The sequence below is a fragment of the Seriola dumerili genome, unplaced genomic scaffold (genome assembly GCF_002260705.1).
Source record: "Seriola dumerili isolate Sdu_G_001 unplaced genomic scaffold, Sdu_1.0 BDQW01000138.1, whole genome shotgun sequence".
Lineage (NCBI taxonomy): Eukaryota > Metazoa > Chordata > Actinopteri > Carangiformes > Carangidae > Seriola > Seriola dumerili.
Window position 1 is genome coordinate 9,102,608 of NW_019174393.1, and position 14,183 is coordinate 9,116,790.

Here is a 14,183-nt window from a genome sequence, read left to right on the forward strand (position 1 = left end):
ACACACACACACACACACACACACACACACACACACACACACACACACACACACACACACACACACACACACACACACACACACACACACACAGCCAGCAGACTAATGCAGAATTGCAAAGCACTCAGTTCTGAAACCCATAAGTGCTACATGCACGCTGCACACAGTTGCAGAAGTGTTGGTATATACGAATTTCTTTGTGTGTGTGTGTGTGAGAGAGAGTGTATGTGTACGTGCACTTTCGCCCCAGAAGGCAAGAGACATTTTTAGTAACCGGAAGAAAGTCTCTTGCTTGCTGTTGTCTACAATTATAATCATCAACCCTCCCTCCATCCTCCACTGCTGAACCATACTATTCCTGACATAAACCACATTTGCCTTCTACTGTTATTTATGATCATACAAATGAAACATATTTCAACCTAAATTTGAAAGACTGAGAAGAAGGGAGAAAGAAAGAGTGGGCACTTTGCTGGTTTGTTCGTTTTATGTGCAGTGGTTACACAAGCAAGTGGGTTAGTGTCAATGAAAGACTTCATATTAAAACTTGAGTGAAGAGATGGTGACAGAGGCGGTGAAAGAAAGGAATAACGGACAGATCAAGAGAGGAAGGAGGAGGCTGTATGCAAAGAGCAAACACAATATGGAGGGTGAAATAGCAAGACAAGTATTCTCTGTTCCACTTCCTCTGTTAACATAAACACTGAGATAAGTTTATTTCTCATTCACACACGAGAGTCACCTTCCCGTCACAAACTGACATTTACACACTGCTCTCACAGCTCCAACAGAGATTTAATAGTTTGCGATGAGAGGAACATGGATTTAAAACAGTCCTAAAAAATAAAACTCTTTTTTGGATTAGACAAAAACAGAGACTTCAATTGTGTCCATAAACAGTTTCCAATACCATTTACCATAAAATATCAATAACTATATCAAGATATGTATGAATTTCATAGTATAAAAGTACATATAACAGGACTGTATCCATATCTTGCTTATGCATCAGTTATTTTATGATTATTTGATGAATTGCTTACATTATATAAGCTTTAAAAAAAAAAAAGTCTCAAAGCCACAGCTAACATCTTCAAAATGTTTGGTGACATTTCCCCATTAAAGTACAACTTACGCACATTAACAGACAAAATGATTTCTGAAATTTGTTATGTAAGAATATAAGAGATCGCATCGCTGAAGTGCACATTGAAAATGGCTTATTGTCGAGCAACAAGTCCCGCTGTGACAAACCGTCAAATTGCGCAACCTCAAAACAACAATCGTAAGCATGACCACACATTAATCCCAGACAGACAAACCTACGAGAGCGACACTCCGTCATTAGCGGAGTTGGACCACAAACAGCAGGGTTTCTTTTTTTTAACTCTCTCAGACTTTGTGACAGATTTAAGAGCTTAAATCCTCCCCATCCAGAGACGGTGATAACAAAAACAGGCTGTTCAAAGCCTCGAAATCCCTCCATCATACCTCAGTGAAGGCAACACTGATTCACACATATTATCAGACACAAACAAACACAGACGCATTATCATTGCCTAATACGGCTACAGACACAGGATTAGCTGTAAAATGCTAGGTTATCATTTATGCTGGAAAACATAACAAGAAGAAATAGGCTGGGAGTTATTTCCTAACATACTTTTTCCGAAACCACACACTCTCAGTGTTCCCAAAATACATTGTGGTTTGCTAAAGGGTATTTAGGGAAGGGAGCCCAGACAACAGAAAACACACACACACAGACATTATACTTATATTCTCATCACAGGAAGCTGAATTCACAGACATTCAAATGAAAAAAGAAAAAGAAAAAATATATGATCAGATATCTCATTTTAAAGTTTTAAATTACTTGTTTTCATCTTTCATTTCATTTTTAACAGTAACTCCGGTGGCAGAAAACTCATGTCAACAAGAAAGTTTTGCTCACAAACGCACCCCATTACAAAGCTTGCAAAGAATTTAACAACGTCGATAACAACCCGACACACACGCACTAATACACACACACACACACACACACGCACTCAAACACACACACACACACACACACACACACACACACACACACACACACACACACACACACACACACACACACAGTCTGCAGCTCTATGGCTTGCCAAGTCTGTCTGACCAATGAGCTGACCCATTTAAAGAGAGAGAGAGAGAGAGCAGTCAAGTAAGACAGCATGTATTATGTAGGCCACAGTTTATATGAGAGCTCTTTATATGCCCTAGTGTGTATGTGTGCGTGAGAGAGCGAGCGTGGGTGTGTGGGTGTATGTGTGTGCAGGAAATGGCTGAGTGTGATTAGCCATATGTCTGTTGCAGCTACTGTATGAATGTTAATGTGGATGAAGGTCAGTGGAAGAAAAAGGTTGAGTTTTGAGTGTTTGAGTGTTTGAGTGTTTGTGTGTGTGTGTGTGCGTGTGTGCGTGAGTGTGGGTGCACGTGATGTCAATGTGGCCTCATGCTGCCTTCACGGGGGGGGTAAAAAGATACTTAGACAAAACCACACTATTTCCCAAACTGAGGGTTGTTTTCCACTGAGGTTAAGACCTTAATGTTTCTGAATAATGTAACAACAGATTGGATTATTTCTCACAGAAATAGTGGTGGTTCTTAGTGTGTACTTCTTGTGCGTCTCACAACTGATTTCAAACCTTAAGTCTATCACATCCAGAGCGTTTCTTGTCTTGCAAAGCTCACACCTACACTCTATGTTTAAATCTCGTAGGGATGGATATGTGGAAGGTGATCATAAACTTGTTATTGTGCTAAACATGGCTGGGTACCAAACCTCAACACGTCTTTGATACTGATTCATGTGTCGTTTACTTTTTTTTTCTACCATTTATAACCATCATTTTAAGAAAACACTATTTTCAATATGAGCTGGCTGTCGTCTGTGTAACTTTTACACACTTCAGATATTTATTTCAAGTGCTGTATTTCAAACTTGGCCTGAGGATTCACATGTGGCCAAACAACAATTATTTTCTCATCATTTCGTCTATAAAAAAGGACATTCGTGCAAAATGCCTCAAAAATCTTTAAGCTCTACTATCAAGCATCTTTACCTCCCTACCTCTCGACTGGGCAATATGGACAAATTCTAGTTCCAGATAATTAGTTGCTAGATATCGTGATACAGTTCTCAGAAAACAAAAACTGTTTATAGGTGAAAGAAATCATGGTAATTCATCATACTGATAGAAAAATCATGAAAACCCCAAGATTACCATCAATGCAACCTGCACAATGACTGTACGAGTGTCTCTGTGAAAATGCTTAATACCAGTCAGTGTTTCATAGACAAAAGCAGTGACTACCACCACAGTCATTTAGAAACACACACACTGCAAATCACTACAGCTGAAGACTGACGTGTTGAGAGTGAGGGTGTGGTGACTATGTCAGTGTGTTTTGAGTGTGTCTAATGGAAAGTGGGTGTGTATTTGGAAGTCGTGTGTGTGCTAGATGACGATTTTGTTTTTTGTTTTTTTTTTTGTTGTTTTTTTTTTTTACAATTGTTCTCTTTTTTACAATTTTATGCTATTGGTTATGAAACCTACAACCCTCTGACTTTTTTCACACACTCACTCTGTCTCTTTCCATTCTTAATGTCTCGTGTTATTGCAAATGACTTGGGTTGGTTTCGGGTAATCAGTTGTATTTTTCAGTTCCTAGTTGTTGAAGTACTTCATCTGTGAAACTCAGACTCAAACCATGATCTGGAAAACTGCATTGATAATGAGATAGGATCCATCAGGATCCGTCCGATTCATCTTAGCAGGTGATGGATAATCAATCGCATTGGACATTTGCTTCACAGTATTTAATCAGAGCAGAAAAGTAGTGGTGTAAAGATCAACTGATACGTAATGGAAAACGGGCACAGCAGTCAGAGAGTCAGCTACGTCGATACACAACCACCGATCCGACTTGCCACCTCAGCAAACCTAATTCCTGAGGGAACCCCTTAAAGCATTAAAACAAAGAGGCTTGATTGTCTCAATTGTACCTAAAGTCAGGGCAGCATGTTGTGATGTGCAACTGTATAATCTCTCTCATTCCTCCATCCACTGCAGCAACATCAGAGGTGTGACACGCTGCATAAACTTTGAAATGAGTCATGTTAGGTTTGAAATTTAGTGGTGTCAGGCTTTATTTTACTGAGTGTATGTACATCAGGAAAGCTCTGAAATGTCTCACTATCTGCTGTGAGCCTCCACTCAAACATTGATGGGTGCCCTTCAGTGCTGCTCGAAAAGCCCCAACTAACAACAAAAATCATCTCTGTGGGCTCAAATAAAAAGTCAATATTCGCTTTTAGAAAATAAATTATTTTGTTTAGCCACAGTATGTGAAAACCAGGCTGCTAAATCTGGGCTGAAAAAGCAGAAAGTGGCAGTCAGACGAATTTAGATGGAAAGTGAGCATGAAGGAATACTGCTGGCAACACTGATCACGATCAGAGTTGACCACAAAGCTGGTTTTTCAAGGGACAAATAAGACAAAAACAACAGAACAGAAAGCAACAGCTTGGTTTTCTTACTGTTTTGCTTCTAATACAAACTGACGACAGTGTAACGTCGCTCTGGGATGTCTGATGAAAACATGAGCACGAGAAGAGACCTCCTTCATGAGGTTGCTAACTCGTGATGTGTAACACTAACTGTTCCCTCTCTCTCTGGGTGCTCTATATTTCATGATGGGTGCAGGTTACATCTCCAAGCTGGGCCGAGGGGGCGTGTGTGTGTGTGTGTGTGTGTGTGTGTGTGTGTGTGTGTGTGTGTGTGTGTGTGTATGTGTGAGATGGAGGGGTGGTGGGACGTGGGGGGGATCATGTTTTCCATCATGTAGGGTGATTCCCTGACAATCTCAAGTGACAACAAACAACCCCACACTTGACCTTCATCATACCACAACACACACACACTCCAGTTCGTTAGTTAATGAGGTCATGCACATATATGACATCAAAATACTTAATACAAAACATTTCTGCACAGCCACAACCTGCGAGAAAGGTGGCGTTACTTTGTGCAACTCTACTATGAAGAGAAAGTAAGAAGAAGAAAAAAGTATGGAGCCGCAGATGGACCTGCAGCGAAGATCAGTCTGATATCAGAGCTCAATCTCATGACCACACCATGTAAAATGCTATTCCAATAATTAAAAACTAAATAACAAATACATCTTCTGACAAATCTTTTGACAGCAGTCGTGGGAAAGACTCGTGGAGTCGACCAAAATTTCTGACGTGCCAGAAATCAATCACATAAAGCTGCAGCTGTTTTTTTATATGACAATATGTTGCTCATTTAGGCTTGTGGCAAACATCATCAGACCATCCTTCTGTAGTTAAATCGTCTTATTTTTAGGTCTTTTGGGGATTTTGAATTTTGTGCATTCAGCAAAAACACCCAAATGAAAACAGAATACAATACAATACCTTTCTGTATAATGTGATGACATAAAATAGTAACCTGGAAAAAACTGTGTGGGTGGGTATTTGCTGGACAGGAAAACAGCAACCGCGGATGAAGTGAAAGAACACACAAACTGCTGCTGCTGTAGACTGTAGACTTCGCGGCTCAGTCTGCAGAGACAGACACATGCATAGAAAAAAAAAGCCTGGTGTTTGCCTCCTGTGCTCTCCTCAGAGGGGTAGTTTTTTTTTTTTTTTTTTTTTACACTTTCTCCTATTTTTCCATCTGTCTTTCTCTCTCAGACATAATGAACAGTACTCATGAAGTGCTGTTGCTGTCTGAGCAGGGTGGGTGTGTGTGTGTGTGTGTGTGTGTGTGTGTGTGTGTGTGTGTGTATGTGTGTATGTATGTGTGTGTAGGCAGCTGACACCCTCACAACAACAGAACAAGAGGTGCTGAAGCATGCGGTGCAAAAACAAAAACAGACTATGTGGAGATTGGGGTGGGGAATTGCAACTAGTAAACACACAATGAATTCAAAACACACACAGACACACACACACAGACAGGACTCACCTCTGGTCAGGCCGTGTAGCTGAGCGATGTTTTGTCCTCACAACCAAATTAGGACAGGAACTGGACATTTGGCAAACAAAGACAGACAGAGAGCGAGAGACAAGAGGTCAAGACTGTCTGGTCTGGGATGATCACATTTGAGATTCAAAGCATCAACAGCAGCGTGTGTGTGTGTGTGTGTGTGTGTGTGTGTGTGTGTGTGTGTGTGTGTGTGGTGTGTGTGTGTGTGTGTGTGTGTGTGTGTCTCTAAGGCTCTCACATACTAGTAAAACCAGTCAAGAAAGAGAAGCTTCCTCTTGATCACTCAGGCTAATAACTGCATCTAATGTGTGTGGAAAATGGTTTCCTGTGGACACTGTAATGTGTAATTAGTCCACATGTCGAAGCTGCACAGTGAGGCTTCCAAGTTTCTCCTGCTTCAAAACACACATACACGTGTTGCCCTTAGACACAGTATGAATACTGAAAAACAATCATGACTAACATTAGGCAGCAACCTTTTCTAACAATATAGCCCTTTGTGGAAAGTCAGGAGACCGACCATCACTACCATCATCCTCCTTTTCCATCATAATAATTATCCCCAAAATATCGTCTTTATCACCATCATCTATCCTTCAAACTGACCTTCTTCATAATGACAGCCTAACAAGGTAGGTAATCAATAACGTCTCTTCAAGTCATTCCGCAGGGCAAGACAGCTCAGTGTGAAGCTCACTCAGCTCTGCAGTCACATCAGTGTGTTACGCCTGGAAGTTACACTACTGTAGCTAAATGATTAGCGCCGCCGCACGCAACTCACATGACAGCCGTCCTTTTCTTTACAGTGGGAAAGTCTATGTCACGTCTAAGCAACAGCTGAAAAAAAATTAAAAAAAAAAAAACCTGAAAAACCCAATAAGTTAAAGGCTGACTAGTATCACAATCACATGTATTCGTACTCTGACCTCCTCAAGTCTTGTGAAAGGAAGAGGTCAAACGCTGTTCAACAAACCACAACCACAATTGCAACAAGGCAGAGGGGGTTTGCGATTCCAGATGTGGGTTTGTGGAAGATCTCGTTGCTGCTACAGTAATAGAGACCTCCTTAGATGGAGGTAAAATGCCAAATAAGCATTACAGTGGTTTTTCACGGTAACTCAAAAGGATAAAAGAATGATAAGTGTGGTTGGAGACTGCACTGCAGAAAGCAATCACAAAATGCTGTGGGGCATTTATTTCAAGATTTATTTCAGATATGATGAATGTATGACACATTAATCATTCCAACCTCCACATGAGCAGTTTTAATAACGCACAATAACTACAAACACTTGTATGGGTGTGCCACATTGGTCTTAGCAATGATTGACCTCTAACAACAATGAAAATGTGTATCAATAGGCTTTTTTCCCAGCAGACATGTTGACTTGTCATAGTAGGAAAAGCACAGGTGTTACTGATAACATTATCAAATGGCTCCATTTTGGTCAAGTGTCCGAGTAAGTCCTGACAGAGTGACAGTGAGCCAGCATGCACAATACATGGACCCTGAAACTGAAGTAGCAATCATATCAGTAGGATCATACAGATTGATGGTACTGGCCTTTAAATATTTTTTTTTTTTTTTTTTTTTTTTTTTTTAAAAACCACGGTGATGCATTCCTGTGTTTAGCAGAAAGCATGACTGGGTCCAGAGACAAAATGCTCCTGGTGTAGATTTCCCATCCTGTCACAGCTCATCTTGACAAAACACCTTCCATGTTCCATCCACGCGACCTGCCAGTCTACTGCAGTGCAGCTGAGTTTGTAATGTGTCCACTTTCTCTGTGACCTTCCTGCTCGCACTCAACATCATAATGGCTATATTTCTATGAATTATATCACTGTCCTGCAGGCCACTCTGCGGCTATAACATAAGATGATACGGCAGTCTAGTGTGTGATGTAACTATATTGCAGCTGGTGATGTAACCAGCTCTGCAGGCAGATTCAAGCTGCACAACACAAAGAGCATCGTCTGAGAGCTCCTCAAAGAGAGACAGAACAAGAGAGAGAGACAGAGACAGAGGGAGAGAAGAAATCAACTGAGAGAGAGAAAGGGTGAGACAGAAAGCCAGAGAGAACAAAGAGATACAAAGAAATACAAAGTGACTCGCTGGTCAGACAACTGACTATGGATGCTAGAGTTACACACACACACTCAGTCAGGCAGTCAGTCAACCACTACAACTCACTTTATGCAAATGCATGTATATGCAAATACAAACACACTATACATTGGACTGTGCTGACTGACCTCCAGGCGATGAAAGCTGCAGGACTGCTGCACAGCTACCTTGACTAACAAGTACTTCTTGCCTAACTGGACATCAGTCGATCAACGTCTCGAAGTCACACGCACTGTGTAGCCTCATCCACAATGTCTGTGTGTCTCTGTGTCTGTGTGTCTGTGTGTGTGTGTGTGTGTGTACATCCAGGTGTCTGTTAGAACCGTCAGCTCATGTCTCGATGTGTAAGACACAGCGATGGTGATTTCATCTCTGATTTGTCAACGGGTAACAAACTCACTGCATTTTTACAAACTTTTGCTGAGTGCTATCTTGTCACCACAGTTTCCTGCCGTTTGCCACTGAACAACTACATTATAAGTGCCTTGCTCAAAATCACATTGTGGCTGCTCATTACTAATTCAAAACCAATCTTTAATCTCTCTAATTAACCTTTTTTTGATAAATGTGTGTAAGTGTCTTAGTTCTCAGCGTGTATGGTTTCGTTAATGGGGCGTAAAGTTGTGAATGTGACTGCAGGTGGACTGCCTGAGCAACAGTGTTATTCCAGAGGTTTGATTCTTAGACAGTAAACAGTAAAGTACATGACATTTTAAAATACAGATGTCCACATTACACAGCACTACTGTCTAACCTGCATACCTGACAGTCAAATTCTTAGCTCCAGTCCAAACACAGTCAAGCTGAAACAGTAGGTGATACTGCAGTGACTCAATTCTGTGATGTCAATGTTTTATAATTGGATTTATTACTCATATGTAGTCTGATCTGTTCCACGTCTTCAGCCTGTATGAACATATTCTGATTTACAAAAAATTCATACTTTATATTGAAATATTAGATGACAGAAGTAAGATTTATCTGTCTTTGTTGTATGTTAGCATTATGGATTCATACAGGACTCTGCCAGTGCAGTGAGCAGGGTTAATTTAGGGGTCAAATTACAAGTGCAGTGGAAAATCTGGATGAGTGATGACAGTGTTAGTCAGACACTGGAAGAGACAGACTGGCTGGATGGCAAATCATGTTGGATAATCAGACAGCCTGCCAAACTGCGAGCCTGACCGCCTGCTGAAGGCTGCGACAGTTTCCCCTCTGTGACACACGATAGGTAGAGGAACCTGACTAGGTAGTAGAGTAAGAAGGCAGATTCATGTTAGTGATGAAGATTGGTGGAGCAGATTAGAATTCAGAGCTGAAATGATTAGATGAGTAGTTTAATCAAAGTTTAATCAACTGATTAATCCTGTAGGTTTTTCATTTTAGTAAAAATGCCCAAAATGAACATCCTATTACAGCCTATTTATTGGTTTTCTTAGTCTTCAATGAAACTTAAATTTGAATTTTGCAGTGTTGGTTGCACAAATTAAGCAAATTAAAGACACCACTTTCAGCTCTGGGAAGCTGTGACTGACATTTTTCATTATTTCCTAATATTTTGCATATCAAAAGAATAATCAAGAAAACATTTCACCAGAAGATCAATCAATAAAGAGGGCTTTCCATTAGGAAAATTGTTCAGCCATGGTGGTAAGCCACCCAGATGCTGACACAGATCTGTGGGAAGACAGGCAATCTGCTTGGTAAAAAGTCATCTTCCAGCCATGCAATGTTTGCCATAGTTTATGTGTAGCCACTGTAGCTCATTAACTCAAAGAAACCCAGAAAGTGTTTAGCTGAGGTGGAAAACCATGGCGACAAATTAGTTTGCAGATGATGGCATCTTAACAACAGTGAGACAACACCACTGCTTGTTTCCCCTGACGATTCATGTGTTATGGTTTAAATGTTCAATGATTTCAGTCGAGGTGGCCCACCTCCGCTATAAAACATTATGAGGAAACCTTGTAATGGAAATAATGGTGAGCTGCAGCTCTAGTAGAATTAAAGTGGAAAGATTAAAATGTTTATAAGTGAATAAGAATATAGTTCCAATTAAAAAATATAACAGGCTGAATGTGAGGGTTTAGAGTGCATCTGTGTCAAATAAGCCAGTAAGACTACAGTCGTCAAGTACACAACAGCAAAATCGTATAGAGTGAACGTTACTGTGTATTTTCACTCCAAAAAAGGACACGACCTGTGCAGCGCAATAAATCTCTTTAAAGGCAGCTGATATTGAAGTTAGCCTACATGTAGATGCAGCCACGGTGTTTTCAGACAGTCTTCATGGTTCAGTTCAAACACAACCCTCCTCCTCCTCCTCCTTGTGCTCCTAGCTCTTGTCATGCTACACAGTTAGCTAAGCTACCGGCAGGCACAAAGAGCCCACACAGCTGTGCCTAATACTGAAATCCTGATCACTGCTGCCCTAACATACCATGCAGCCGCTCAGTCTTACCTCTTTGGCGGCGACGGCTGCTCAGACCCCACGCAGACCCAAACAGTGTTTTCTAGACGTGACTTATGCTGCACTGTGCTCGCCTGCCTTGTCCATTGTGTGGAAGTGATGCTGAGTGTCTGCTCACCGCTGTTTGAAGCATTAGCTTTTCCCTTCTGTCTTTCACTGTACAAACACAACTTCAGCTCATGACCGTAAACCACCGCATAAGTGCGCCATCCAATTTTAAGCCAATAAACGTTGCCAACGGTTAGTTAAGAGAAGAAGAAGGATATCGGGGTCACATTATCACTCCGGTGAATAACTTAAACTAAACTGAAAAAAACTGATAACACAGTGTTGCCGTATCATGTTGCAGCACAGTGAATCGCACATAAACACAGCGAGTGGTATAATTTGAAAGAACTTTACTCACCTCTAGTGGACATTATAATTCACTACATGAAAAAAACTTTCACCGAGTTTGCGCTTTTGCACAAACTTTACGGTTAGACCCACGAATGACAGACATTAAAAATAGGTGACGTAACGAAACGAGCACCAATTGGCTTCCGTGATGGGCGGGACGCAACACAGATAACGGACCTAAAATTTCTCCGTCTGTTATCCTTTAACAGACTCGTCCGTAGATAATTATGTGACTTATTATCAAAAACGTTAAGCGAGTATCAGCGTGTAGCCTACAGAGAGAAGAAAATGCCGCTCACCGATCTAGAAATATACTGAAGTAAGTCAGACGTTCTAAATAAAACACCAAACGATTAGCCTTATGCTATTCGGCTATAAAAGCTAAAGTTAGCTGCTATTGTAATTCCTGCTAACTAACGATGAATGAAAGAATACCTTTAAAATTTAGTCCAGCTTGTGTTAGTGACATTTTGTTTGACTTTTTTTTTAACACTACCGGGTTTAAAATAGCTGTTAGCAGCGATACCAACGCTGCTGTGTATTCTTTTATGTGGGTGTTCTTGCTGAATATCTCCATTTACCAAATATTGATCATAATTTGTGTCTCTTTGTGTCTGTCCCATGTACGTACAGTCTCTGTTTGTTTCCTCCTCTGATCTGTGTCCCCAGTCAGTGAGATGTCTCTGGCTCAGAGGGTTTTGTTGACCTGGGTCTTCACCCTGGTTTTCCTCATCATGCTAGTACTGAAACTGGATGGAAAGGTAAGGGTTTTTATTATCCCATTAGCCACCAATTTGAGTAAATAGAAATAATAGAAATGAACACATCAAATAGATAGAAGTTGTGGATAAAAGCATTTACTCTGTGACTTACACCATCCTCTCTATTTCTTCCTTCCAGGTGCAGTGGAACTGGTTCCTCATCTTCCTCCCAGTTTGGGTCTTTGATGGCATCCTCATCCTCATGCTTGCCATTAAGATGGCTGGCCGTTGCAAGCCTGGGTACGACCCACGGAACGGCTCCCCAGATCTGCGTCTACGTGCCTGGTACTTGACGGCCATGCTGCTCAAGCTGGGCTTCTGCCTGACACTGTGTGCCAAGCTGGAGAAGCTGGCTGATGTAAAGCTGACGTTTGTGTGCATACCGCTGTGGACCATGTTGCTGGGAGCGCTGGTGGAGCTGGGGCTGAATATCTTTCCTGAGAGGAGAGAGGCCTGAGAGTGATCAGAGTGCTCTTTCAAACCTTGTCACAAATCATTACACCAACAAAAGACATAATATAAAATATGTTTGTATGACCATTGCTTTGTGAAATTGGAGCCTTTGCTTTAGTCTAATTGTTTCCAGAGAGGACAGGGCCTCAAGAAGGAATCAAGTCATCATCTGATACCTTGGATCTTTAGAATAATAGACTTTGTGTAAAAATAGAAATCATGTACTCGGATCTCAGTGAAATATGCTGTGAGGATTTTAGCAGAGCTGGGACTCTGCTGCCTGTGTCAAAGAAGAGCTGCCTGTAAATCCAATTGTAGGATTTAAAGAAAAAAAGTCCAAAACAGCTCAACAATGGTTCTGTTTTCTTTACAAAGAAAAAACTGCATATATTTAAGACTACTGTGAAACCGACACTGGAAGAAACATGAATTTCCTCTAATGTTTTCTAGTGTTTATCTTTATTGTACATGAGCTAGCACAGCTGCTCTTGTAAGGAACGCCACACAGAGAGGGAAGTGAATAGTATTTGGTGAATTGTAACTGCACTTCCTTTATTTAAGCTGCATAACATAACTATCACTCTTGGTACCAAATCATGGAGTGTAAATTTTGTTAAATGCAGATATTGTTTGGCTGTATTTACGCACGGACACTTTGTCTTTTCATTCCTGAGCTGTGGAGGGTTGTTGGTTGATTTTACAAATTATAAATTAACTTTCAAAGTGTTGATGAGAACAGCTTGTTTGGCTACTTACACACAAAGGAATAAATAACAGATCATTTAAGAAATTGCTCAGGACAAAAAGGCTCTTGGAACAACTTGTGATGTTCTTTTTACCTACGGGCTACCCCCCCCCTCTGCCTTGTATAATATCTCTTTTGTACCGTTGAAATCATGTGTCCCATGAAAATAAATATGAAGTTGTTATTAGGTGCAAGGTCCAAGGTCATAAAACCCTTAACTTTAAATGTACTCTGTGATTTACATTCGGATTGATATGGAAAATCTATTGCAAATGACTTGTGTTAAGAGATGAAGATCATGTTCCTACTGTATGTTAAGTTTTATTATTACAGTGTTAATTGTCAAACCGACACAGCTCATCTGAATATTTTCTACCAGCAGTTTAAAATGTGCGAAGCTGATCATTGATTCACAGCTCAACTTCATGGTACAGCTGACACTGTGCGTGACTGAAATTGGTTTTTGTGCCATGTGATTGTTCATTAGTATTTCCGATACATTCTTCGCATTACTTTGCACTATGTTGACATGAAAATGAGATGGCATGCATGTGTTTGAACAATAAATGACTCGATTTACATGAACACTGTGGTGCGTTTGTCTGGTAAATGGTCATTTTAGCAGTCGTTGTAACAGTGCAAATTCATATGCAAGTATTTCCATGTACACAAGGATCGCATTAGTCACATCACGATGCAAAACAAAAATTGGGGTTTGGGAAAATCCCTCTGGGACATGACCTGAAATGAGCTGTGAACCACTTCAGCTCCACTGACATGCAAACAGAGCACACTGAAGTCCTTTGTCTGTTCTCTCTCTTTAAATATTGTAACATGTCGTTTATGACTTTACAGAACTTTAATGTTCACATGCGTAACTGTGTGAGATCAGTGCTTCCAGTTTGCAATCTCTGTTCCAAGTCCAAGCTGCACTGACACCACCATTAACAGCAGCCGGAAAATGTCCGCTAGAGGAACTGAAATTATGGGGAGAACTCATTTATAAAAAGCACAGTACTGGGCACACTTACTGAAGGCTTTTAAGGGGATGCAGTCTCGAGCCAGTTTCCAAAGTGGAAACAGCTTGTGTCAGACACCACACCTTTATCATCGGCCATCCTCAGAAAGAGTTGAGTAGAGACAGTAGAAACGGGGTGGATGCAAAGAT

At 40.8% G+C, this 14,183-nt stretch overlaps 2 protein-coding genes across 4 annotated transcripts in view; one reads left to right on the forward strand and one right to left on the reverse strand.

The window, feature by feature from the left end:
- The window catches only part of phtf2 (putative homeodomain transcription factor 2), a 51,474-nt gene extending 40,680 nt beyond the window's left edge, over nt 1-10,794 (reverse strand). For all 3 annotated transcript variants that reach the window (XM_022749196.1, XM_022749197.1, XM_022749195.1), the window contains exons 1-2: nt 10,649-10,794; nt 6,039-6,098 (exon numbers count right to left, since the gene is read on the reverse strand). The gene's annotated coding sequence lies outside the window, so the exon portion shown is untranslated. The remainder of the gene's footprint in view (nt 1-6,038; nt 6,099-10,648) is intronic.
- Nucleotides 10,795-11,214: 420 nt separating this feature from the next.
- Nucleotides 11,215-13,600, forward strand: LOC111224838 (transmembrane protein 60-like). Its single transcript, XM_022749513.1, has 3 exons — nt 11,215-11,375; nt 11,690-11,817; nt 11,957-13,600. Exons 2-3 carry the CDS (start codon nt 11,734-11,736, stop codon nt 12,272-12,274), a joined length of 402 nt encoding a protein of 133 aa, XP_022605234.1. The 5' UTR covers nt 11,215-11,375; nt 11,690-11,733; the 3' UTR covers nt 12,275-13,600.
- Nucleotides 13,601-14,183: the final 583 nt, after the last annotated feature.

Excerpts from the sequence above, each read along its gene's own strand:
- LOC111224838 (XM_022749513.1), top strand. The coding sequence starts at position 11,734 with ATGTCTCTGGCTCAGAGGGTTTTGTTGACCTGGGTCTTCACCCTGGTT. Across the intron at positions 11,818-11,956 it reads TACTGAAACTGGATGGAAAG|GTGCAGTGGAACTGGTTCCT; the intron begins GTAAGGGTTTTT and ends TCTTCCTTCCAG.